The sequence below is a fragment of the Talaromyces atroroseus genome (genome assembly GCF_001907595.1).
Source record: "Talaromyces atroroseus strain IBT 11181 chromosome Unknown scaffold_6, whole genome shotgun sequence".
Lineage (NCBI taxonomy): Eukaryota > Fungi > Ascomycota > Eurotiomycetes > Eurotiales > Trichocomaceae > Talaromyces > Talaromyces atroroseus.
Window position 1 is genome coordinate 142,560 of NW_017971438.1, and position 24,770 is coordinate 167,329.

The 24,770-nt window shown below is 45.4% G+C and overlaps 8 protein-coding genes across 8 annotated transcripts; 4 read left to right on the forward strand and 4 right to left on the reverse strand.

The window, feature by feature from the left end:
- Positions 1-320: 320 nt before the first annotated feature.
- UA08_05004 (hypothetical protein) lies at positions 321-1,411 on the forward strand (the record flags this gene model as incomplete). The annotated part of the gene is made up of 3 exons (XM_020267468.1): positions 321-632; positions 900-1,256; positions 1,310-1,411. The coding sequence occupies 3 exons, from the start codon at positions 321-323 to the stop codon at positions 1,409-1,411; spliced, it is 771 nt and encodes a 256-aa protein (XP_020119441.1).
- Positions 1,412-1,835: 424 nt separating this feature from the next.
- On the reverse strand, positions 1,836-3,640 carry UA08_05005 (hypothetical protein; the record flags this gene model as incomplete). Its single annotated transcript, XM_020267479.1, has 5 exons — positions 1,836-1,951; positions 2,005-2,191; positions 2,238-2,305; positions 2,352-3,114; positions 3,164-3,640. 5 exons carry the CDS (start codon positions 3,638-3,640, stop codon positions 1,836-1,838), a joined length of 1,611 nt encoding a protein of 536 aa, XP_020119448.1.
- A 1,090-nt stretch (positions 3,641-4,730) lies between these two features.
- Positions 4,731-6,677, reverse strand: UA08_05006 (hypothetical protein; the record flags this gene model as incomplete). Its single annotated transcript, XM_020267491.1, has 5 exons — positions 4,731-4,992; positions 5,051-6,209; positions 6,271-6,460; positions 6,510-6,569; positions 6,642-6,677. The coding sequence occupies 5 exons, from the start codon at positions 6,675-6,677 to the stop codon at positions 4,731-4,733; spliced, it is 1,707 nt and encodes a 568-aa protein (XP_020119449.1).
- A 3,189-nt stretch (positions 6,678-9,866) lies between these two features.
- On the forward strand, positions 9,867-12,197 carry UA08_05007 (hypothetical protein; the record flags this gene model as incomplete). Its single annotated transcript, XM_020267502.1, has 1 exon — positions 9,867-12,197. One exon carries the CDS (start codon positions 9,867-9,869, stop codon positions 12,195-12,197), a length of 2,331 nt encoding a protein of 776 aa, XP_020119681.1.
- Positions 12,198-13,075: 878 nt separating this feature from the next.
- UA08_05008 (hypothetical protein) lies at positions 13,076-13,366 on the forward strand (the record flags this gene model as incomplete). The annotated part of the gene is made up of 3 exons (XM_020267513.1): positions 13,076-13,118; positions 13,177-13,235; positions 13,301-13,366. 3 exons carry the CDS (start codon positions 13,076-13,078, stop codon positions 13,364-13,366), a joined length of 168 nt encoding a protein of 55 aa, XP_020119680.1.
- Positions 13,367-15,553: 2,187 nt separating this feature from the next.
- On the reverse strand, positions 15,554-17,366 carry UA08_05009 (hypothetical protein; the record flags this gene model as incomplete). The annotated part of the gene is made up of 5 exons (XM_020267524.1): positions 15,554-15,703; positions 15,753-16,131; positions 16,340-16,526; positions 16,581-17,106; positions 17,199-17,366. 5 exons carry the CDS (start codon positions 17,364-17,366, stop codon positions 15,554-15,556), a joined length of 1,410 nt encoding a protein of 469 aa, XP_020119683.1.
- A 634-nt stretch (positions 17,367-18,000) lies between these two features.
- On the reverse strand, positions 18,001-19,749 carry UA08_05010 (hypothetical protein; the record flags this gene model as incomplete). The annotated part of the gene is made up of 1 exon (XM_020267535.1): positions 18,001-19,749. The coding sequence occupies one exon, from the start codon at positions 19,747-19,749 to the stop codon at positions 18,001-18,003; it is 1,749 nt and encodes a 582-aa protein (XP_020119682.1).
- A 1,965-nt stretch (positions 19,750-21,714) lies between these two features.
- On the forward strand, positions 21,715-22,442 carry UA08_05011 (hypothetical protein; the record flags this gene model as incomplete). The annotated part of the gene is made up of 3 exons (XM_020267546.1): positions 21,715-22,036; positions 22,183-22,323; positions 22,375-22,442. The coding sequence occupies 3 exons, from the start codon at positions 21,715-21,717 to the stop codon at positions 22,440-22,442; spliced, it is 531 nt and encodes a 176-aa protein (XP_020119677.1).
- Between the last annotated feature and the right edge of the window lie 2,328 nt (positions 22,443-24,770).

Sequence of the window (24,770 nt, forward strand, 5' to 3'; positions counted from 1 at the left end):
GTTTTGAAGCCCTTCCGTCTCCCTTCCTGTCTACTATAAGGTTTCGGGTATAAATGTTACGTCTTTCCTGTCCGGTTCAGCGTACATAACGAAGGACTTTCCGTGGTTATTGGGTTCATGTCTATGATTTCGTTGACAGCGACAGATGAGAAACAAGCAGATGCGTCAGGACACCGTTTCCACGCCTCCCTGTTTTGAAACCCCCAGTTTTCGTTTGCTTTCTCGTTTATTGTAAGGTTTCACATAAATTCCCCTTCTCCCCTGTCCGAGCCACCCAGCGTAATGAAGGTCTTTCCGTGGCAGTTGGTTTTGTGTCTATAATGTCGAACAACGTATCTCAGGGTCTTACTGTTGGTGCATCTGACAATGCCTCAGTAAAATCCTCGCATCAACCCCTTAACAGGCTTGCGGAAACAGGAGCGGACAGCGGAAAGACCACAGGAAAAAAATCTTCTACTAAGATAACTGGTGGTCCTAGGAGATTGGGACTGCCCATGGCCGTGCTTCAAGCTAAAGCCGAACATCAGTTGCGTGGCTGGAAAGATTCGCCCTGGAAACACTACAACCATATATTCAACTGTGACCTCGCCGGTGACGTTTCTATAGCTACCGTCCGTACCCATCCGTCGGAGGTAAGGTCCATACGGACAATTAAGAAAGGAGATTCCGAAGATATATTGGAGAAGTTCCATACAATTCGACATGAGAATATCCTACTCGTTCGAGAATACTTCACACATGAAGATTCCGTATATATGGTGTTTGACGATCTCCCGGTGACTCTGGACCACTTGGTGGCTTGTGATTATTACCCTCGTGACACTCAAGTCTTATCCGCGCTGGCACAGGTAACACCACGAGCCCTGATCATGGATATGGACCACTAAACATATCCGAAGATTCTCAGCGGCCTATCCTTTCTCCACACATGTGGGTATCACCACCAGGCTCTCATTTGCTCCAACATCCTGCTGGGGATGGATGGCACGATCCAGATCGGTAAGAGCACCTCAATGTGCGGGAAGAAAGAGCTAACCAACTTCTCAGCGGCATTGGATTGCTGTGTGAAGGGACCTCCGGACCAGGCCAAGTCAATCGATGCCGTCGCATCAATAGCCACATTGCTCATGCAAAAATATACCAAGTCAAACGGCGCTAAGGGAATCGATAATGTAGATCGCTGGTCTATGGACTCCCTGGCTTTTCAATTCCTCCTAAAGACGGATACAGCTGAATCTGTCGATGAATTGAAAGATGTATGTTCAGATCAAACCATTGACAGACAAGGGAGTATCTAACGTTTGTACAGTATATACTCAAGACCGCAAAATTCTCAAAAGATTATTTGGCGGGATTGGCTCGATTTGCACTGGTTTCTGCACGCACTTTCTACTCTATTAGTTCCCATTGAATAGCTGATTTTAGGCTTCGCGAATACTGCGTGTCGTATTTTTCTATTGTATGAACGGTCGCAACCTCTACTGTATCTAAAGGATGTACCATACCTCTACTCGTCATAAGTCATTCTATCTTTCCTCTATATGGTAGCTACGTTATCCGGTATATTAACTTTGTCTAGTAGTTAACTAAGCACTCAGTTCCAAAGGCATAAGCTCGGACTGGGCGACGACGTCATCAACTTGTTCCCGATGTGGGTCTAGCCGCTTGCGCTAGAACTTGCACGGTCGTGTTTTTAAAACAGGAACATGTGGGTCTAACAGTTGCGCTAGAACCTGCACGGTCGATCGTGTTTTGAAACAGGAACATAATGACGTCATGGCATTGTCTATCTGGTAAACTAAAGAACACTTTAGGTTGAGAAACATTCCTCACAATCACTGTGCGATAACCTCAGACGGCCGATAGTCCACTTCCTGCATAGTAACTTTCTTACCAAGGTATCGACGAACAACAGACTTCAAATGATCTCTCAATCGGTTTGAGACGGAAGCTTTATAACGATGTTAGTATTCCAATCAGTTATCGACTTTATGAAAGACGTACTCAGTATCAGAGTCTCCCCAGTCCGTTCTGGAGTGCTAGGGATTCTCTCTATATAGTCATCTGCCACTTCGGTGGATACGATTTTGTTGTAATCAGGCTTCCCATGATATCGGAAAGCACGACCGTGTTCTCCGAAGGATTCTCCGTTATCGTGGGCGGATTCAGTATAGATCGATACTTCAAATATCTTCCAGTCGTTAGGCGCGACCCCCAAAGGACCTGGTATGACTTACATAGCCGTTGGTAAGACTGTCGTCTTTGAGAAGATCATTAAGTAGAGGCTGCGCTTCAACAACCATATCTATATCGATTAGCTCGGGGCGTATGTATAAATGGTCATTGCTTACCTAGGGTGTCAACTTCCCACACGAGATGCAGACGGCGGATTTGACCTGTCAATGTGTTGTAGCTATAGAGAAGCTGTTTAAGATAGGGAACCACACCAGCAATACCAGCATTGCTGGCCACAGCAACGACGGTCTCATACTGACTTAAGGAGTGGCTGATCCCAAACGGACCCATCACGAACGCACAGAACGAAGCGGATCCACTGGCAGAGGCTCGTTGGTGCAAAGTTGCGGTGAATCCTCGACGCACCTGGACAAATAATTCCAGCGTAGTCTGCTTCTCTGGTGACCAAGAGGTAACTACGAAAGGGTGTGATTGCATCCAAGAGCCGAGGCTCACTGAGGGCATCCACAAGTGAATACACTGACCGGCACCAATGCCAAGAGGCCGACCCAGAGTAACACGAATCTTTATGATGCTCCCGGTATCGTTTTCCAGTTCCTTTCCAGAGCCTCCCTTGTTCCCAGAGATTGGTGGCTGAATTGGTCTGCAGGTAATTGTTGCACGCGGCTTTGGCCGGGATGAGAGGAAGTTGTTCTGGTATAGAAACTTTCCAACCTGGTAGACAGTGATCAAGCAGAGGATAGACAACGGGACGTAGAGATACAGTCGTGGGAAGACGGAACCCGAGGACAAGTGGCGCCAAATAGAATAGCAGAATAGGACTGCAAAGGCTTGATGGGTTCGCAAGAATATTTCATAGATCCGCTTGTGGATGACCGGAAAGGTAGATATGATAATCGTCGCTAGTGAGACGGCGCCCTAGATAGTAGTTAGCTCTGACATCTTGATAGCAAGTGAACCTGCCTACAATAATTGCGAAGAGGATCTCCCCTTGTTTCGGGTCGACGTCCTGCTGAATTGTCAATACATGAGTCGTCACTAAAGCACAAGTCATCCACCCAGCCGCACGGTGTATCCATTGGGAGGCCGCTAGGGACATTCCAAGGATGTCCGCTAGGATACTCGGGTGAGGAGCCATGAATAGGACTGTCATGTTGACAAGAGCAAGTCTGCCTGCCCGAACACTAGCCTCCTCGTAGGAGTGGACATTGTACAAAATGACAACGCAGTTTAGAGCACCGTATCCTAGACATTTGATGATGCCTGCCCACGTCCACGGCCCGAACCATCGATGACGATTCAGCATATATGGATAAACGAGATATTTTGACACCAAAATAGAGAGCATACGAGCCAAATCACAGAGAGCGGGTCTGAAACGGGCCACAATGAGAAGTAAAAGGATGCCACCAAAGGCAGTTCCATAGATGTTAACGGTATCCATGAATAAATCAGAGAAGCGAATTCTAAACAATGAAGTGGACAATGTCGTAGACGAGGGGCTGATGATCTTATATAGTCTTCAGAGGCAGAGATGACATCAGCATCCAGTTTGGTTTCAACAGAAAACATGGTGCCATCCTGTTTCAAACACTCAAGAGTCGATGGTTACTAACTCTATAAATAAGAACGATCCCCCATTCGAAAGATGCAGTGAATCAAGTCAGGCCGAGTTGAATAACTGTATAAAATGACTGCAGATCCAAATCCCAGAAAACGTCAGCTGGATACTCCGCGAGCTCGGAGTCAACAAAGAGGCAGGCTCAGGAAGACTCTTTTCAAAAAGGGCTACACCTACAGTGTTGAGTGCGATGCTGATGTTTATATGGTGATCCGGCTAAGAGGCACTGGTCGAATCTTCACTTTTCAGTCCGACTCTACCGAAGCTTTCTGTCCGTCTCTCCGAGATCTCGTGCGTACCTCCCCTCGTCGAATGGTTTCCCCTGGACTAAAAATAGCAGGAACGCCATTGGCCCAGGCCACTAAAGACAACTTCAAAGAACTTCATCAGTCAAAGCGCGGATGATGAAGCAAAGCGACGCCTTCATGAAAGCAGCTAAAGCCATAACGACACTAATGGTCATTGCTTCCAATCTTGTGGTCAAGAATTTGGAATGGGAGGTTTCTTATTGTCCAAATCGAAAGGCAATCATATGTTCTCATTCGATAAACGCTATGGAAAAGTATCCTGGTATAAGTCACAGGGATCGTCCTTCCATTGATCGCTTTCTACGCCATATGAAGACGCCTTTCCAGACAGGCCTCAGCGTTAGCTAATTTGTCAGGTAAATGATTAGTTAGATGTGAGTTAAGTTCAACCAGCCGGTTGGTAATTACTGTTTGCCTGTACTACTGTATGTAGGAACAATGGTGAGCTCAGCCACATCACTTTCAAGTGCTTACGTCGAGTCTATTTAGCATAAATGAATGAAAGCATCTATATTAGATATAATCTCTCCAGAATACTGAACAAAGTACGAACAGCTATAGCATGAGTTAGGAAAATCAAAGTGAAAAGACAGACAGCCGTTATATTAGTTCTGCCTGAAGATGCGCAGGAGCTGTCTCGTTGAGGCGGCCATTGCTTCAATGGTATCAAACCACCGAACTTCTTCAGAAATAGGATTAAATCGTGAATACAAAGGATCGAGGCCGGCAGAAGCATTTATGATCAGCGACGTATTAGCGAAAAGGGCTTGAATAACGGGGTCAAGTGACTGGAAATGAGCTACAGCGTTGGGATACGCGTGTCTCACGTAACTGACCAAGAGCTTTAAAGAATCATCCGAGAATGATCTATTATCCCTAGCACAATGTAAGCACCCGACAACCGATACGATGAGAGCTGGCTCACATGAGAGTATTAAAGTCGGATGGACAGGTGAGGACAGTAACGACTCCAATACCACTTCCTAGTCTCCACCATCGCCTGCCGGGACTTTTTTCTTTCCCGATTTCCTCTCGGTTACATTTTTTGCCATTCTTTTCGGAGATGCCCACCTTTGCTATGGTCAGATCATGGGCAACGGTTACTGATTTACGGCCTGTGCCACCGTCATAACGGATGAAGACACCTTGGCCTTCTCTCGTAGTGATCTCTTGTTCCACTTCCGCAACAAAGTTGTCAAGGAGAATTTGTGCTAGACGACGATGTATTGATTTGCGATGAATGCCATTGTGTGTCTCCATCAAAAATCGGAAGGCAACTGCACATATCTCCACTGGCGAAAGATCGTGGCATGGAGAAAGCACAGCGTTAGGTGGTTGGAACTCTCGTGACGACCACTCACTCCAGTCATTCAAAACACGAGCCGTCTCGTTGATTATCCTGTCACCTAGTCTATAAATCTCACGCAAATCCTCATCATTGAAGGATCGACGGGTCCCGCGTTTAGGATCCACTTCGTGAGACTTAAGTATCAGAGACCTGAGTAGACCTAAACGCACGGAGTCAGCTTCACTGAGGGGTGAAAGATCAACCCCTGTCGAGACGGCGAGTGTTGACGCTGGCCGGTTTCCACCTGCTCGTGTAGTTTTGCGGGGCTTTGTCAGTGCACGATTCGCTGACTTTGGGGTATATGAGGGGTTTGACACAGGAGTAGGATAGGACTCCATCCCAGGGGCATCCCTCAGATGGTTATCAGCCGGCATGCACTCTCCCATGTTATGGCTAGGCGAGTAGGATTCCCTAGATGAGACGGTAAGTGATGACTGGCCGATCAAAGTTGATGCTGCCAAGCTGGAGCAAGATTGTCTGTCGTGATCAGTGTTCCCTATGGCAGTGGAGCAATCAAAGCCTTGAAAATCTAGGTAGCTGTCAAGGGTTTGATCGTCGCCCATGTGTGCCAAGTCAGGCATGGTATCTACCGTGGACCAAGGACTATTTTCAGAGTCCTGGGCATCAACCTGCTCCATATGATAATCGGTGTTGTTCGTGTTCGGATCTGCTTCGACGGAGGGGATGTTCTGGGCGGAGTGAATATCATTTGACAGTGTCCCATCACGAATAGTATCTGCAGAAGAAACATGAGTTTAACCAGGTTTCTCACGAATACTATGTCCTAAAAGAAATACCTTGATGTCGCGAGGAGAACGGTGTCGTGGACTGAAATTGAATGCCGGAAGGCTGAGTTTTTAGTCCAAAGTCACAATTGATCGTTGTATTTTTGGGAACAAGTCTTTGGACGGAGGCGAGCTTCTCTTGCAATAGAGGAGGCTCTAGTGTCAGAAGCGCATTCAAGTTAAATGCTAACATTTCATCGAACTGTCCAGTCGTGAGTCACAGTCAACTATGGAGAAAGCCATGACCTTACCTGAATATCCCTTGCATGCGTAAATAGGCTGTAATAAACCTCATCCTGTACCAGTTGATGCTTTTCAAGTTATCAGGCGATACTTTCTTTCTAGATTAGAAGTCAATAAACGAAGCGAGAGTATGAACCTACTGATGCCGAGTCTATGAGAATCCTTGTCAAGGTCATGGTTGGGGGGACAGCGGGGAGAAAAATCCAGTGGTGATATGAGAAGGAAAAGAGATTGATCGTAGGTGGGGGAGCAAAGGTTTTTAAAGGTGATAGCCATATTTGGCTCCTTAACAAAATGAGGGCCAGGGAGACGGTGAAAAATGGTGAAAGGTAATGTGAAAAGTGGTGAAAAGCGTGGTGAAAAGCGTAAGCCGGTGGCAGCGTGCGCGTAATCGAGCTTGCATCGAAAACCGTGGACATAGACTGAAAGCGACCAACTCTCGAATTAAAGTCATTTTGAATCGTGATAAGTTTGCAAGATAATTATCAGTTTAAAGGCGAGGAGTAGAATCGGAAGAGAATTCATAAGGAGAACTGAGATCGTGCCTATCACAAACCAAAATAGAGACAGAATGCAGTGTTGGATCGATTACTATGAGTTCGTTCTCGGCGCAGCCCGCAGACGCGAAAGGGAATCGCCCCACGTGCGAATCAAGGTAATCCTGCCAGGCACCAGACAGATACGCCCTCAGTGCATGAGTGGGGTATGGAACCACATCGAATCGAATGTGAAACAAAGAGATCAGTTCAAGTGCGGTCGATCAGGGTCCTACTCTGTGATCCTCAGCAGGTACAAAGCAAGACCGTACAAGCGTTGAAATTAGAATACCAGTAGCGAGTGTTTTCCTAGTGTGGTTAGTGGACCGACGTCATCTCCCACAGTTTTAGAAGTCTCGATACCGTACTCTTCAAGCAGTGTACATAGTAGAGCCTTACAGGGCCAAGAACCCCATCAAAGTGTGGGTCGGTAACAATTCGTTTGGTGCTGTCTTGATCCCATACGGTTTCGGTAACGATCTGTTTGGTTCTGTTACGGTAGGAACATTACCGATATTGAGAGGGATAGGACTAATCGTCCTCGTTCAGGTACCGACAAGCTAAGAGGCAGTCGACCTGATTTTGAGAACGTACAACGACATATATGTGATCTTGCAGAGCAGGACATAAACAATCAAGACGAACTCGGTTATTTAACTATCTCACATTTCACATTTAGCATATAGTAACATAAAAGAAAATAAGTGAGCTTGCTCAATAGATGAGCAACTGATTAATCGCAATCTACTAATGCTAGTTACTTTGGTCGACAAGGATGACTCATAAATTGTGACTCACATTGCTAAGAATGTTCCAGAAACACAGTGGCGAAGTATTTTAAACCGTCAGTAACTGAAGGAAGGTGATGGTGATGCATAAGTCATATTGTGAACCCCATGAATCAATATGATAGTACGATGGAATTCCAGCTACATGTATGATGTCGAGATGTTCGTATGAGACCAGTCGTGAAATGATGAATTTTGGTATGGCCAAGTCAGGTTCATCCAATTTTGACCATCTGAAATGGATTGGCCTTCCTATACAGTATTCATGAACCAAAGCGATCGAAATCTCCGATGAAACTATCGATGCACCACCATGGGCCATTTAATTGTGCATAGTCATGAAGAGCACCAGCCAACTCTCCCTCTTTTCTTTCTTCACGACGGTGAAAGGTACAGCATAGTATCAAGGGTTTGCTATGCAGGGTAACTGATGAAATCATTTATTTTCATAAAAGCTCAATTGCGATGATTCATAATACTTCTCAAGAGCCTCATGATCGCGCATATACTATGTATAATCACCTCCAACCAGGGTTACTTGCAGGTGAATGGTGAAAGGAAGGATCTGACCTGTTCTTGGGAATGGAGGCCTGTCCCAAAAAGTCGGGTCCTAGTATGATCAGGTCACTTTCATCTGTTTCAGTAGATACGGAAGATGAGGGAGTCTTCATGCAGATGACCAGTCTGAGTAATAGATATTGTTTTTGATCCAGCTTTAATGTACTGTAGAAAATCAAATTCTTTTCGACAATTCTCTGCGGATGAAGATGTGCACTCAGAATCTGGCCTGTTCTGGAGAATGAGGAAATTTCATATTGTGATGTCGCGGGCTGCGGGAGTAAAAATACTTACAGTACGTACCATTCTCACGAACTCATGGCTGATTCCTACAACCGGAGCATTCCTAAAACTTGGCACATCATTCTTAAAAATGTCCGGGTCTATCCTGTGAATACATTACACTCTCTGCCCTTAAGAATGTCGTCTTAAGTTTTCAAGACGTATTTTGATCACAAGCTAAGAAGGAGACTCCTGTACAGTACAGTATGATTGAGTTTAGCTGTTCATTACATATCTCAATCTACACTGAACCCCTCAATGCTTCCACCATGACGATGTGAAATTTGTTAGGGTGGTGAAGTTGCTCAAGGGGGAACTATTTGAGTAAATTTATCGGTAAGTAAGGCTTTTCTTCGCTTGTGCTGTGTGTGGGCCTTTATCACCGGTGATAAAATCGAGGTATATTTATCATGTCTTTCATTGGATGATTTCAGATATTAGACACCACGAGGCTCAACCGCCGATCTGTCGATACATTAACGGCAAGACGACCATGCACAGCGTGCGCAATGATGAGCCATTGATTAAACGCAACCTAATGATGCCAGTCGGCAAAACTGGCTCATGAAGTATGACTCACATTGCTTAGAATGTTCCAGAAACACAGTGACGAAATGTTTCAGAACGTCAATGGCTGAACCGAGGTGAGAGTGATCGGCTAGTCATACGTACTCTGTAGTACCGGTATACTAAAGCGAGTAGAACCGGAAGGAAAATCGATTGGGAAACTCGACTTTTTGTCTGAAAGCGAGGATTAGTTATATTCATAGCATGGAAATTAGCTCCGCCATATTCGGGCATTTAACAAAGAAGGGCCAGACGACTAATACAGTAGTACGATACAGCTAGTGACAAGATCTACCACCGGAAATTGGTTAGTTAGTCATCTCTGTGTTTCGAGACAGGAGGCTTACTAGGTTGTGGCCACACTTCACAAGTCCTACCTAGTAGTCGTATGCACATAAGATGCACAATGGGTTAATCGATTCCATCGAGTTCTGAGATGATAGGGTGGGTAATGGTCCTTCACGTTCATTTGTTGTGGGCATCGTTACTTAGTACTGTTTGTAAGACCCACATATCGATGGCTATTGGTTGTAACGGCATCTAAGTTAATCCGCGATCCGCAACTGAACCAAAACGTCTGGCTGATCTTCACAACGCGTCTGTCATAAACTGAGTCGAACCATTCTGCACATTAATGGCTGACCATAGCTCACCGGATTACAAGAGCCTTCTGCAGCGAGCACAGGAGTTACTTCGGCAAGCGGAAGACCGAGAACAACGGGAAACAGAACTACGCAGGCAGGAAGCAGAGTTACGCAAGCAAGCGGAAGACCGAGAACAACGAGAAGCAGAGCTACGCAGGCAAGCAGAAGATCGAGGGCAACGGGAAGCAGAGCTACGAAGGCAGGAAGCAGAGTTACGCAAGCAAGCGGAAGACCGAGAACAACGGGAAGCAGAACTACGTAGGAAGGCAGAAACACAAACCCAACCAACAACTTTTCGAGAGTTTGTCCAAGCTTGTCATGAGCTGTTTTCCCAACAAATAGAAGTTGGCACGCCAACTAAATCGACAAAGGGACATATTCCGGCTCCATCTGGAAAGTACTGCCCAACGCGACTTCGCCTTTGGTCAGAATGTCCATCTCAGCAGCGAGAGATCTACAATACTGTCTGTGATTACCTACAGCCGGCGGGAAGGGAACCTGCTCGATTGTTTGCATCCCTTACCGAATTACATGGCCTGAGTCGACGTTTCTCTCGCCGAGTGCTCAGAAGTGAAAAGGACCTAGAGAGCTACGAGCGTTTTGCCGTGGAAGACCACGTCCATGATATCATAGCAGAGCTGTGCAAAATACCAGCTGCCCAAGAGAGATTCCGGCTCGGCAACGGGGTTGAATTTGACAACCACGCGCATACTCTGGACGATTCTGAAGATGCTGATGAAGAAGTGTTGGATAGATCAAACTCACGACATCCGAGGGCTGATCAATTCTGTATCCATCGAGTTGACGGCACCACCAACATCTTGCTCACGACGGTGGAGTACAAACCACCGCACAAGCTATCTGTTGAGAACCTCCGAAAGGGTCTACGGCCGATGGAATTTTGGGAAGAAGTCGTCAACCGGAATGAGATCCCCGTGGAGAAGAATGCAAAGCTAATATACAACGCGGAACAGCTAGCGAATTCGGTCTTGGCTCAAGAATATCATGTGATGATCCAGGAAGGACTTGAATACTCCTATATAACTAATGGCCTGGCCTTAGTTCTTCTCCACGTTCCATATGACGATCCCAGTACTCTCTATTATTTCCCATGCGAGCCGAACATGGAGGTAAATGTGGACGATTCTGCTAGTTTCCAGCAGCCTACAACGACAATTGGCAGGGTGTTATGTCTCTGTTTGATGAGTTTCCAATCTCAAATCCGAGATCAGACGTGGCGTAATGCGGCTCGATCCCAGCTACATATATGGAAGACCAGCTTCGACCATACGCGCTCACAGATACCTGATGACGAATTGCAGGAAGCCCCGCCGGATTCAGAGTATCCGAGCTCAGAATTCACCGGCTCCGAATACTTGCCATCCTCCCCATTAGAGTCGACTTCTGTGCAAACCCGTCGAATCTCTTCCCGATCTCGAGGCACATGCGTGGACCTTGAAGTTTCTCAGACGGAATCGATGGACTCGTCTGATTCCGATACAAACCCAGCAGCTCATGGCCGAAAGCGAGGCTTCAGTCAAATTATGTCCTCTCCGTCAAGTCAACGTTCAGCAACACGTCCAGCTGACTCGACTCCCCCTAGTGACCAACGCCAACAGCACACATCACGTTTCTGTACACAGCGATGTCTGCTGGGTCTCCAACAAAAGGGCGCACTCGATGATTCCTGTCCGAATGTTCATCTTCATCGCCATGGCCATCAGGGCAACCGGCACCGTATCGACACTAACACACTGGTTCAAATGCTAAAGGACCAGCTCGATCAGGATCTTGACCACAACTGTACACCGTTCGGAGATTGTGGATCGTATGGCGCCCCGTTCAAGATTACATGCGCTGCATATGGCTACACACTAGTTGGAAAGGGGACCACGGACAAACTCTGGAAGGAAGTTTCTCGTGAAGCAGAAGTATACCAGGTTCTTCGGAAGGTACAGGGGCTTGCAGTCCCGGTGTTCCTGGGAGCTATTGATCTGAAAATGACCTACTTCCTCCATGGAGCTGGAGAAATCCGGCATATGCTACTGATGGCGTGGGGGGGAAGGGAAATGGGGACGGGCGAGAGATTGACTGAGATCTCAAGGTCGACGGCACTTATCCGTAAACTCGGGGTATTGCATGGCGATTTGCGACTTCAAAACATCTTATGGAATGATGAACTCGGTCGGGTCATGATCATAGATTTCCATCGATCTGAAATCCGGCGCCAACTGATCGGAGAACGCGTCCATTCTTCAAAAAGGTCACGTGATATCCATGATACTGGGCACTCTAAACGTCGTCGTCTGCTTTACACATGAAAAGTTGTAATGACAGAGCCAAATATCAACTATGTGCAGTGAAGCAACTCAACTTTTGGACGGATAGGAAATTTTGGGCATGTTGACGTTCACATATTGCAAATTACTTTCTACCCATATCAACTACTTCATGGACTTCCCCGAACCCATAATCCATCCTCGACACTCCTCACTTGATGCCGATGATAACATCATGTTCGACAACAATCAGATTATAGAAATGGTCCACATGTAGCTGAGTACCCATTCATGGCTTACTAGAGTTACAACGCGGGGCTCAGACTTTACACGATAGTTGCATAACTGGCCTATATTGTCGTCGTATCTATTACAAGCCCAGGATTTGCCTAGTGCGATACTCCTCGCATTTTCCGCACAAGTTGGCAGGGTCGTATTAGGAGTTCGCTCCAAGTCTGTTGGTGCTTCACCTCGCCTGGGCCTTGGCTAAATGGGGCCACTTTTTTGTGTGCATCTGACATGTCGAATTCCTAGCAGAACAACTCATACTTGCAGTATTTCGATTCTCTCTGTGTGTCTAGGGAGGCAATGCTGATTCGTGGCTAGGCAACATCTTCCACACCTGCAGGTATCATAGCCTTGGAGACCAGGAAATTCAAGGCGGGCATCCATTTGTGATATGGGCAGCCCAGCCCAGCTGGCATGGTGTGTTACACAGCAGCTTGAGACTTGCGTGGTCCCAACCAAGAAGTGGTCTATGGATGGTCTGACCACCATACATATTTAGGTCAGTGCGTCTCTAGACACGCTGGGTTTCTGGATGATAAATAGCCATGTTCATCCGGGAAGATTAATGTCTTCAGTCAACCTTTCCAAACAAAACCCCAAGAATTCTTCATTGACCGCAAGCAAAATTCGTCATGGCTCAGTATACCACAGGAGATTGTGTCCGTTACTATAACAGTACGCTCCTATATCAAGCTCCAGTTCAGATAGAATTACTTACTCAAATTTATACTAGGCAGTGGAGTTGAAGTTTCTGGAAAGATCCACCGTATTCTTGCCGACGGCAGCTATTCTGTAAGTTGACTTCAGCATATGTTAGGATCCTTCTGCTGTACGTACTAATAATAATTGGTTAATAGATCACACCTGATGGCCTCTCTTCCACTATTATCGTCCTCGAGAACAGAATCATTGGACTGGCATAAAATTTCGTGATTTAATCATTCGTGCTGGCTTGACTCTGTGCTTAACAGAGTAGTATCCAATTGTGTCACATTGCAGTTGAGCCAGAGATATGCGATTTCTGGTATAGCACTCTGGGGAAGACTCGAAGGAATAGCAAGGTATCTATAAATTAGATTTGAAGATTGACTTGCTGTATTCTTTTTGTCTAGTACTTTGGTTAGCCTTGCTTAGTTGAATGCACTAGTTGTTGGCTTGTTGTTCTTATATATGAAACGAGTATATAATGTACCAGCATAGATGTATTGTAAACCACGATTTCGAGACATAAGACATACGGTACATATCCTCCTCGCATCAATCTTGACTCTAGAATATTCTGCATCTATTACTGTACAGTGTAGGCTCTTCTCGGCACTCTTTTAGAAGAAAGCAGCGAGAGATTTAGTTGTTACTGAGTCTGCAATCTGATATTGAGATTGAACGCCGGTTCAGAGATTCGACTGGCTCGGTCGATACTCGCATGGCTAGGCAACAGTCATGCCGAAACAGTGAAAGAAAACACCATGACGTCATGTCTGAGTTTTCACTGGGATTGACTCAAAGCGGTAAGGTGGTGAGCGGTCCCGTGGAGCCACGCAGTTTCTTTGAAGGTTCGAAAACAGAATGAAGTTTCTATCTGTGAGTCACATTCGGGTAGATTCATCTGAAACAGACAGATATAAACAGTGTGTTTGAATCTCAAACATGAGGGCACCGTTGGCTATATATACCTGGCTTCTCTCCTAGCAGCGCCATCTCAATTTATCTTCCGCATTTTCTCGAAGCTACTCTCATACGCATCATCTGGCGGGATAGTAATTAGCACTACCTCAACTGAGAACAGCCATCTTTATCCATTCCTATTGAGCCAGCAAGGTCTTATTTCTCTCAGCTCAGGGTTGATCCACTGCTTCTTGGTCATTGATCTTTTGGTTATCCTTGACGAAGTGTTCTCCTTTGCTGCTTTCTAAAGCAACGTAACTATACAGATGATGATCTTCTGGCTGTGACAGCCCCATACATATCTAAGGCAAATCAGTTTCAGGCACTTTTGATCGTGGGACGCAGGATGGCACAACTTGCATAACATCCAAAGGCTAGTGTGATCTTTAAGTCTTCAGTGACCGGGTCATAAATGCATAATGAGTAAGATGCGGGCGGTTTCAATTTCTTTCGTGGTATGCCACCTCCATTTTACTCGACTAATCAGGACACTGGAGTTTTCAAGATCACGTCCGTGTCGGTCGCCATCTGAAATCTCTTGTTTTATGCGCGTGTTCTTCCTCACCTCATTTCAGGGCTCCTACGATTTCTATAGCCGAAAACCGAGCAGGTTTCTTCCCCAAAGTATCTATCTGTGGCAAATGGGGCCCTCGCGGAATGCAGCACTTACTAAATATGCAACTGTCTAGGCTGGCTCGAGCAGCTTGTACCGAAGCAGAATCTCCTGCCTAAGGCTACTATCGAAAGCTATCTCCCCTTTTCAAAAGTAGAACATGGGAGGAGCCTTAAACATCGGTCCATACCTTGTTCATTGAGAATGCGAACTGATTGATAGTGCACTAGACACTTCTGTCCAAGCTCTTCGTTTCGTCAGAAAAGGTACTTGTGACTACTTTAGGTCACATCACGAGTCCGAAAGCGGCGTGCTCGAAAGTACCCCGCGTCTTCAATGGCGTATCGCTCTCGTCTCATCGGCCATTGAGAGAAATCTCGAGACTTACTCTCATGTCTATCCTTTCGTCCGTTACAACTACGCGTGGCCGAGAGTCATCGTCTTGAAGTATCCCATGATCGACCGAGAGTTTATGGCAAACTTGCTGGTTCGTCAATGCCGCACAACAATGCTTCTCCCGCATTCCTCATCGATGAATGATTTATAGGAACAGTCTGACTCCACGATGTTGATAATAATGCACATGAGAAAAGGAGTGAACCTGTCTCGATCACACCCTTAGACTATAACACCGGCAAATGTTTACATTCAAAGCTATATCTAACATCTTCGCGTCACAGGAATGACCGATGTAAGGTCTACGACATATTCATTATTGAGACACCTCTCAAATATGAAGCATATTGATAGGCGTAAGTATATCCGTTTGACTGCTGCTATCACTAAATATCGTGACTAGTTGACTGTCTCGCTCCGCTGACCACGTTCAAACTCAATTGAAATAGCTATTGACTTGTTCTGTCCCATTGACCTGATTTATGAATTTCTGACTCATTTGCACTGCCCTCCGAACGTGGTGGTATTGCAGCTGGTCTGCTTTGACCGCTGCTAGCGCATGACCCGCGGCTACAATATTGTTGATCTAAGACGAACAATGAGCCATGACCACCGCAAATTGTGCGCAAACATACCTGTCGACCATTAAATTCTAATTTGGCTAGCTCAGCCACCTCGTCATCGCTCAGGCGTGATGGACCTTGGGCGGTTCGAGCTCGATCAAGTGAGCTTTTCCAGGTCCCTATCCGCTGATCTTGCTTCAACCCTGGATACTCAACAACGATATGAATACGACTCAGAATCGCAGGGTCAAAGTTTGAGGCTCTATTGGTGGTGAGGAACATCACCCCTTCAAACCATTCTAACATGCGAAGGAAGACAGCGACGATGTCGTTCATAAAATGGTTCTTCTCGGTCCGAGTTTCGAGAAACACATCCGCTTCGTCAAGCAAGAGGAGAGCATTCCAGTGTTTGGCGGTTGCGAAGATTCTCTGCAATTGTTCCTCCAGCACACTGGCATTATGTAGCAATTCCCCCGCGGATACCTATCACGATGAGAATGAAATTTTCAAGGCGTTCACGGGTTAGAAAACCTACAGAACATAGAGGCCGTTAGAGCTGTTCCGCAACAGCTTGGGCGGTCAGTGTTTTTCCGAGGCCGGGGGCTCCACTGAGGACGATTGGTGAGTACAAAGTTTGATCACTCGTGAGTCATACGTACTGAAGCATCACGGACAACCCCCTTCCCTTTCCAGGGACCAAATCGTCGAATCGCGGACCCTTTATGATGCCGAGGCGAGTCATTGCCGATGCCATGATGAGCTCTTTATATTCCGACTGAATATCGAGCCGGTCGAAAAGCGAACTGGACCACGCTATATCTTTGACATCCATGACGGCAAATTCACCTATAGGATTGTGTCAGCAATCTGCAACCAGCCGTTCTCATCTTCTGCTCTCACCCCAGGATTTATCGGTCAAGCAGAAACCAGGGACAGTCGGTGAACAGATCAGATACTCGTCATCCGCCAAAACTTCATTCGACACAGTAACCGTCTGTGTGGGCAGGTGATCGCAATGTTCTCCAGGATGGGCACCAGAAGAACCACTAATGGAGGTTGCTATTGCCTCTGATGTATTAAAGACAGGTCTATGTTCACGATCCCGCCCGTGATCTCGAGGGTTGATGTCAGGAAATAGGTCCAGAAATGAAACTTTCTCGAACCCTTGCATCATATGAGCAGATGAATCTAATGCCCTGGTATTCCGAGTCGCGTCAATTATCGGCTGCTGATAATTCGGTTTCATCCGGCGAAAAAAAGCCGCATCTATCATCACACGGCTGTCGATGTTGCGCTTCACTTTCACGTCGTCCTGCACTACAAAGGCTTTGCCTTTGCAATAGCAGTGATGAGATCCACGCAAGCTGTAAAACTTCTTACCGCACGCAATTAACTCAGCCGCCACCTGCCCTTTTTGAGGGTGGTACTGCAGAGGGAAGCAAATCAATGATGCGATGCGCTTCACGCCAGCGAACCTGGAAATTTTGAGGTCGATGGAAGCAAATCCAACTTTCTCACCGTCCGAGTCGAGATATTGACAGCCCAGACTGAAAGCGGGCCCGAAAAGCGTGGTTTTCTCCTGTGTTTTTCAGCATGCTTTGGCGAACAGCCATGAGTTGCACGGTGGGATGGTGTGGTCACTTGAGCATGAGGGTGGTCTTGTCGCTTCTGAAAGTTCGAGGCCATGTTGGGAGATTGGTAACAAGGAATTCTTGGATGCACTTGATTTTCCACTATTTATAATGCAGTCTGAGGATCTTGGGCATCAAATGGGGGAAAGACCCGGGAAATCTGTGTCCTTTTATGCCCGACGGTGACTTCACATATGAACGTCACCTCACGTTCCAACCTCAGCGGTGAAGTGCAGATCGTCTATCAGGGATTTGAATAGCTGCGGCTTGGTGAGTGCAACCGAGATGGCGTTCAATTTCGGCTTGCTCTCTCGGATCAAGCGAGATCCCATCCGACAGCAAATCATTATAGCAGAGACCTCACCCACTCTGCAGACTATTACGACCCACACTACCATCTGAGCGGTAAGTCAGACTAATGCATGCGAGACTCTGCTATTCAAGCTCGCAATTGTGATTGAAAATGGGCCCTGGCTAGCGCCGACCCAAACACAGTTTGATGTTCGATAACCATGCAACAGAGTCTTGACAGTAGTATGTCCCTCTACAAGATTTACGCTGATTAGATGTCGAATCCTCCTATTGATCCGCAAATGCGACGGCTTTTACATATTAAATGATGTACAGTACTATTCGAGCTTCATTGAATAGTCATCCTTCGTCTTTCACACTATTCGAGAGTCTATCACTCAGGCACATTTTCCTAGCAACTTGCAGGCAACTTTGAATGCCTTCTCCCACCCATCAGGCTCGGTTTTCGGAGTTGTGATCTCGGGATTCCACCACATACCGGCAGAATCTACAATGTCCTCACCAAGCTCTGGTTGAAAAATGGTGGAGTCACCCGACAACATCGGATGACCTGGGCGTATACTAGGACCACCTTGGGCAACATCATTGTCCTGTATGCATCCCTTCTCTTTTAACGCATTGATGAGCGGCGTCTTCTTCGATTTGCCTATTGCGTTTATGAGGAAGTCAACGTCGGGAACATTGTTTAAAGGCTCGCCATCTGAATCATGGACCGCAAGGGTAGTTTTTTCACCATTTATCATGGCCGTTTTCAAGCGGCCTTGTATTGGTTGACGTCTAAAATGTCCCTCTGATTCGAGCTGTTCGCTGAGCTGTGCTACTCGACCATCTTGGAGTGGTAACGCAACTTGACAGAACTGACCACGATACCCTAGAAAATCTGCGAGCCATATCAGGCGATTGACCATGGGACCGCTTCCATTTGCGACGATGGTAGCCTGATCCGGGTCCTTTTCGATGAGAGATTTGATTCTTTCAACCAGTACTTCATCGTCTTTAAGACTCAGAAACCAAGGTCTATCTATTCGAAACACTATATCATAGTAATTGCGGTGTGGCCCAATGGCGTAATCCCTTATCAATGCATTCTCAGGATCTCTCTCGTCGAGAAACTTCGTTATCGACTCCATTGCGTGGTGAGAAGGGATCTCCCATTTTCCGGGTGGGTGGTATACATTGAAAATATGAACGAAAAGGCTAGTGTTGATAGTTTGAATCTCGCGTCCAGGGAAACTGATGATTTTCACAGATTCGATAGCATTCTCGTCTTCGCTCAGTACCATATCGGATACATATCCTGGAATAAACCGATGTGTCATGTGTTCCTGGATCGGAAGAAGGGAGTCCGGAAGTCTGAGCCTCTTTTCCGGAGAAATCGAAATGATCTCAAGGTTTGGCTGTAATATCTTGCCTAGATCCAACTCGCAGCTCAGAGCGATCGAACCACCACCAACGATTCCGACGCGTGGCACAGCACCTTGACATCCTGAAGCGGCGTGTGCTTGCTGTAAATCAGAGATAGCTTCGGTAAATTTCTTTGTTTCTTCGGAAACCATCAAGAATTCTTTTAAAAATCGGGGATTACCGATGAGGTGATTCAAGCCTGATTTTTCCAGATTGAGTTGACTGCCAGTCAGCAAGAAGACAGGCTTGTTTTTCTCGAGCCACGATGCTACCATGTCGACCGTTACTTCTTGAGGTATCACCTTGAGCACTCCAACGGCAACCATATACTCCAGAATGCTTCTCTTCGTCTCAACCACTTCCTTCTTCGACATCTTTTCAGCATCGGGAAGATCTTCGTACGCCCGCTTCCCCATGGATTTGATCGACCGACGTTTTTTACTCAATGTTTGGTGGCAAGGAAGGTTCATAATATCTTTGACCTCGCTTGGTAGCCTTTCAAGATGTTCAAGGGTAAAGTCCGGCATCAGGTGAGCCAGTCGACATGCCTGATGGAAGTCCAAAATTTCGTCTTTCATGTTTAATCCAATCTGGCCGGCACCGAACTTGTCATGGGCCATCTCGTAGGCGGTAATCCTCGCACCGGCCGCTATAAAAGCAGTCGCGTGCAAGGTAAATTCCCAACCTGCGCCAACAACAGTGATTTCTGATTTGTCGTCCATTGTGATGGTTTCCCCAGGGAAATTCACGTCAAATGGGGCGTATAAGATGTGCGCTCTCTTCGGTAACTGCATTATTTCTTTCACGCGAGCATCGATGGCTTCGATCCCGGTCGAACGTACTGGTTGATTCATGGTCTTGGCAATGCTAAAAGCCTTTGGAATACTGTGCATGAACAGGATGGTCAATCGGATTTTGAAAGTATGTGTAAAAAGATTGAAGTTTTGCTCGACAGAAGGGCCAGAATCCTGAGTTCATGTGTGTAAAGGTGTTATGTTTTATGCCGCTGTCGAGTAGGCTGACATGGCAGTAGCACATCCTGTGGATCCAAATGAGCTAGTACGAGCAGACGAAATCGAGTTCATTTAGTGCGACCCTCCTTCATGCAAGCCAATTTTCAGCCAGGATCTGGGCTACTCCTGTTTTAAGAATCTCCGGTCAGGCCACGAGAGTCAGCTCAGGGCTCTATCATTGGAGCTAGCGGGCAGATGAGCAAGTGCCCTGTCTCACGATACGTCAATCTTCGAATCAAGTGGGGATCCTAATATGGCAAGCAACGATTACAGCAGAAGTCTCGCTTTTCGAGCAGGCTATTACGATCCACTTCACCGTCTGAGCGTTGGGTGACAGGCAAGGCTTACGGATATGAGGTTCTGCTTTTCCCGGCTCGTAATAGTGAATCAAAAATGTGGACCTGTTTGGTGTGTTACTCAGCTGAATGACGAAGCAGAGAAGTGCACGTTAAAAAAAGCAATCAACATATTCTCGCACGAATCAAGGTTCCAAGGAAGACCACCAAAGGTATCAAGCACTTGTCATTATGATTTCCCTGACACATATCTTACTGCAATCCTTTAGTACAGACTAAGCCTGGTGCGGTGGGCTTACGAACAGTGTTAAACTCTGGCCCAGGAGATCTGATTTTTCAAAACGATCCCAAAAAACATCCTGCATCATCGCTTCTCAATGTCAGTTCTGTCAACGGGGAGGTACGTGGCAAAGAAACAATCCTGAAGGTAGTACCCAGTCATTCAAGCTGCTCTGCAATCACGAACAGGAGGAGTAGTGGTACAATTTGATGGGCTTATTCAAGCTGTGGTTTTGATACCAAGCAGCCCACACTATTACCTTTTCACCCTCAACTGGAAACCTCGATCGAGTTCACCGGTGTGCAGATCATCTATCAGAGACATTCCTAGCTGCAGCTTGATGAGTCCAGGCTGAGATGGCGTTCAATGAAGTAGTACTCAACCCGACTCACACTCTCAATCAAGTGGGATCCCATCCGACAACAAGCAACTACAGCAGAGACGACGCCCACCCTGCATGCTCCTTGACCCACGCTATCAAGTAAGCAATTCGGACAATGGGCCAGGCTCATGCATACAAGAACCAGACTTTCCAAAATAATCATGCCATTCTGCTAAAAGGGTGGGTCAGGTAGTTGCTACACAGACGCGATCTGATTGATGCTCGAATAGAACTGCACTGCGGCCTTTTTATTTTATTCTGAAAAAAAGCAATTTTGGAATGTTTTAATACAAACAGTTGCACTAATCAAAGGTTGCATCTTACTAGTGAGCCCCAAAAATTCTCAAACTTTTGTCTTTTGATTTCTCTAACCAACAACATATTAGATTCCACCCTAGCTGAGTGAGACTGTCGAAGATGACTCGGCTAAAAATCTAGGTTCATCTTCCAGCATCCTGTTGTCCAATCATCCATAGGTGGTGCCCGGGTAGTTCATATATACCAGTAGTACGGTTGAGGCAGTAGTGTCTCATGCATCAGTGAAGCCGATTCGAATATCATAGATCTTCGAGTTCTAATTTTGTACATAGCATGAGAACAGGCCATAGCCCTTTATAATTTAACTTTCGCCATGCCCGTCTGACCGCTGAGGTCAAACATTTCGTTGAATCAACAATTGAAATATCAGACTGGACTTATTTGTTTACTTTTGAGGTATGAATTGGGAGACTTTCTATGATGAGAGGAGTTTGTTTCTCCTTGATTCCAATTATGCCATCGTTCAGCAAGCCTTTGTACCTGGCTCCTCGCAGATTCCAGAGCAATCAATGCTTGTGAGCAACTTCGTCACCGCACATCAGCAAATTAACTATGCAACAAACGTGCCAGAGAATGAGAACGTTAGCCGCGAAGAGGCAACGGAAGCATTCAAAATACGCGCGATCAATTTGTTGAAGACCCCAAAACCTGAATTACACGACGCCATTCGCGCATTAGAAGAAATGACAACCTTCCTGGTCGAGAACTCGAAACCGTTAAGTAAGTTGTGCGGAGATATATATGGTGGTCAGTCTCTTACCTAGCAGGTCTTTTCTTTGACATGTCAGAACACATACAGCAAGAAAACCGCATCTTATGGTGTCTTCTGAACATATGTTGGCTGGCGGTATTCCAACGACAAATAGAATCTACTCGAAACGATCCTCGACTGAATGTAGCCGAAATGGAGGCAATGGGACAGTTCCTCATTAAGGTCTGTGATGATATAGAACCTCGCGGGCTAGTGGATTATGAGATGGGTGTTTGGGAAGAGGAGATTCTTGACCGTAAGACACCCATCTCCTGTAATCTTCAGATGCTAATGAATGAAATACAAGTCATTGCCAGATGCATTGACAAATGCGAGTCAGAAAAGGCCGCGGACTCGGGCCCACCTAAGGCATAATATGAGATGGAAGCTAGGTCCACTTGATAACTTTTCCCTTTTGCTTATTCTACCTCCTGATTCTGACAATCTTACTGCTTTGCGACCTTAACTTCTGTCCAATCAAACATAGATTTCAGATCATTCAAGGTGGGTTGCTTTGCAAACATGCATGTTCATGTATCATTGTAGGTATGTTTTAAGCTCGCCTAGAATGATGGATGAAGGTGTACATGCATAGGTTACTTGTATTCACTAGTAACTAAGTATAGGGAGAGGCCTAAGCGAGCAATTCCATCTAACGCTAAAATTGGGCTGCATATGCATACCGCAGTAGTGCGCAAATAGCGTTTCGACAATGGCTAGGCTTAGAATGTTTGGTTGATTCTACAATATAGGTATGCTGCAGTTGCGATATATTGAAGATGGAGAGTAACCGCATCAGCAGTTACGATGAAAATCTTTCATACGTCACTAATTTCACATGGTATTTCTAGTGCTTCCATGTCCCAATTTGGACCGATCAACAACTGTCAGGATTCATCATCGCCACTTTCGCCGCTGGTACTATCAGCATCTCCTTGGTTGATCCTTTTGCTCATCAGATACAGGAGGTAGACAAGTCGCGGATATAATGGCTAATACTTCTTATAACAAATACTCCTAGCATACGCCCTACTGCAAATAATTCGTATCATTTATTTAGTATTTTCACCCTAGAAAAATACATTTCCAAGGTCCAATTCAATTAAATACCTGTAACCTCTAAGTTTCCATCAAAAGAAATCCACCACATTGTTATCATGATTTTTATGATAGAAAACAAACCATTGAGTTCTTAGATTCTCTAGATATAGGATATTGGCAGTAAAAACCAAGGAATATGGCAGCCAAAGCTAGAGAAAATCTATAATATCGATCATGACTTCTTTATGTTTGATACCCAATTGCCACCCTATAATAACATATCCAATGTACTCCATTTCATTATATTCGATTTGCTCTTGAATCTGAGGGTCTCGAGGAGCAATAAGGTATTTCAACAGGAAAGGGCCGTCAAAAATACTGAACTGAGTTAATTGCATAATGAGAGTGGTATATCAACCAATATTTAATAGAAGATGAGAAGATAAATAGCCCACTATCTATATATTTGATGGGTTGTCTAGTTCAAATTTATATTATTATTGCTTACAGAGGACCAGATGAACTTGGTTTAATCGTCACTTCAGTATCATCAGATGTAATAGCTTTGCATTAGTGTCAAATTCTAAGACAGATACATTCATCCACATTAGGGGCTACATCGCGTTCTTATTCTAGCCATGTGTCTATATCATAATTGCAGTAAGCAACAATAAAGACTGTAATTTGAAGCATACTACTTATCATATAGGCTAAGCTCGTGATAAACAATGAAGAATACAACACACTATCTGCTAGACGGTAATAGCGACAGGGTATTGCACAGTAGGGCTCTAAATTTCAGAACTCATTTGATTAAGAACTTCCTGCTAGATTTCCATTAAAGCCGACAACAACCAGCCATATTCTTAGATCTCCCCAGATATTTTTCTTCCTCCTGGTACGCTCTGGTCTGCCGGCATGTTTCCAACACTTGGTGTCAAACTATGACCCAGCATGATCCATTTATGTACCTGACCACCATACAGGAAGTGACCTGCAACATTTTGCACCTCCTTGGTTGGATATGATTGGGTCTAGAGGAGCCCATCAAAGCCACATATCTAGAGGCAGGGAATCAGCAAGCGATGGCATAAGATTTAGCTCAGTCAAATACCATCACAGAAGATCATTAGATATTTAGAGGGATCAGCTGGTATTCTTGCAAATCAACTGAGAACTAATCTGCCCATTTAATTAGGTAATACTTAAGCTGTCCTAAGATTTCAATAGGCATTTTTTAGAAGAGGCTTTGATTAATGTTGTGAAAATATTAGTGCTGAATATTGTGATATAGTTAAGCGACTGATGTGAGATAAATTGGAATAAGTTATTTAATATCATCAGCTACCTATGATGGATATCTATTTATATTTTTAAAGACTAGCTAGGCTTAATATTCATGTACAAGGACAATACTAATAATTAAAGTACCCACTATACAGCTACAGGAAAGAGCACCTTTAATACTTTACTTTTTCAAGCATTAATACAAGTCGTGATCACATTCATGCGCACTTTAGACTTGCCCATTGCAATTATATACAGAGAATAGTTCAGAACAACTCATTGATCATGCGTTCTTGTCTAGCTTCAGGGCCTATTGCCAACCTAACTGAACCAAGGAAGATGAGTGTATGTGCCAACTATCAAGATCCCTGTTAC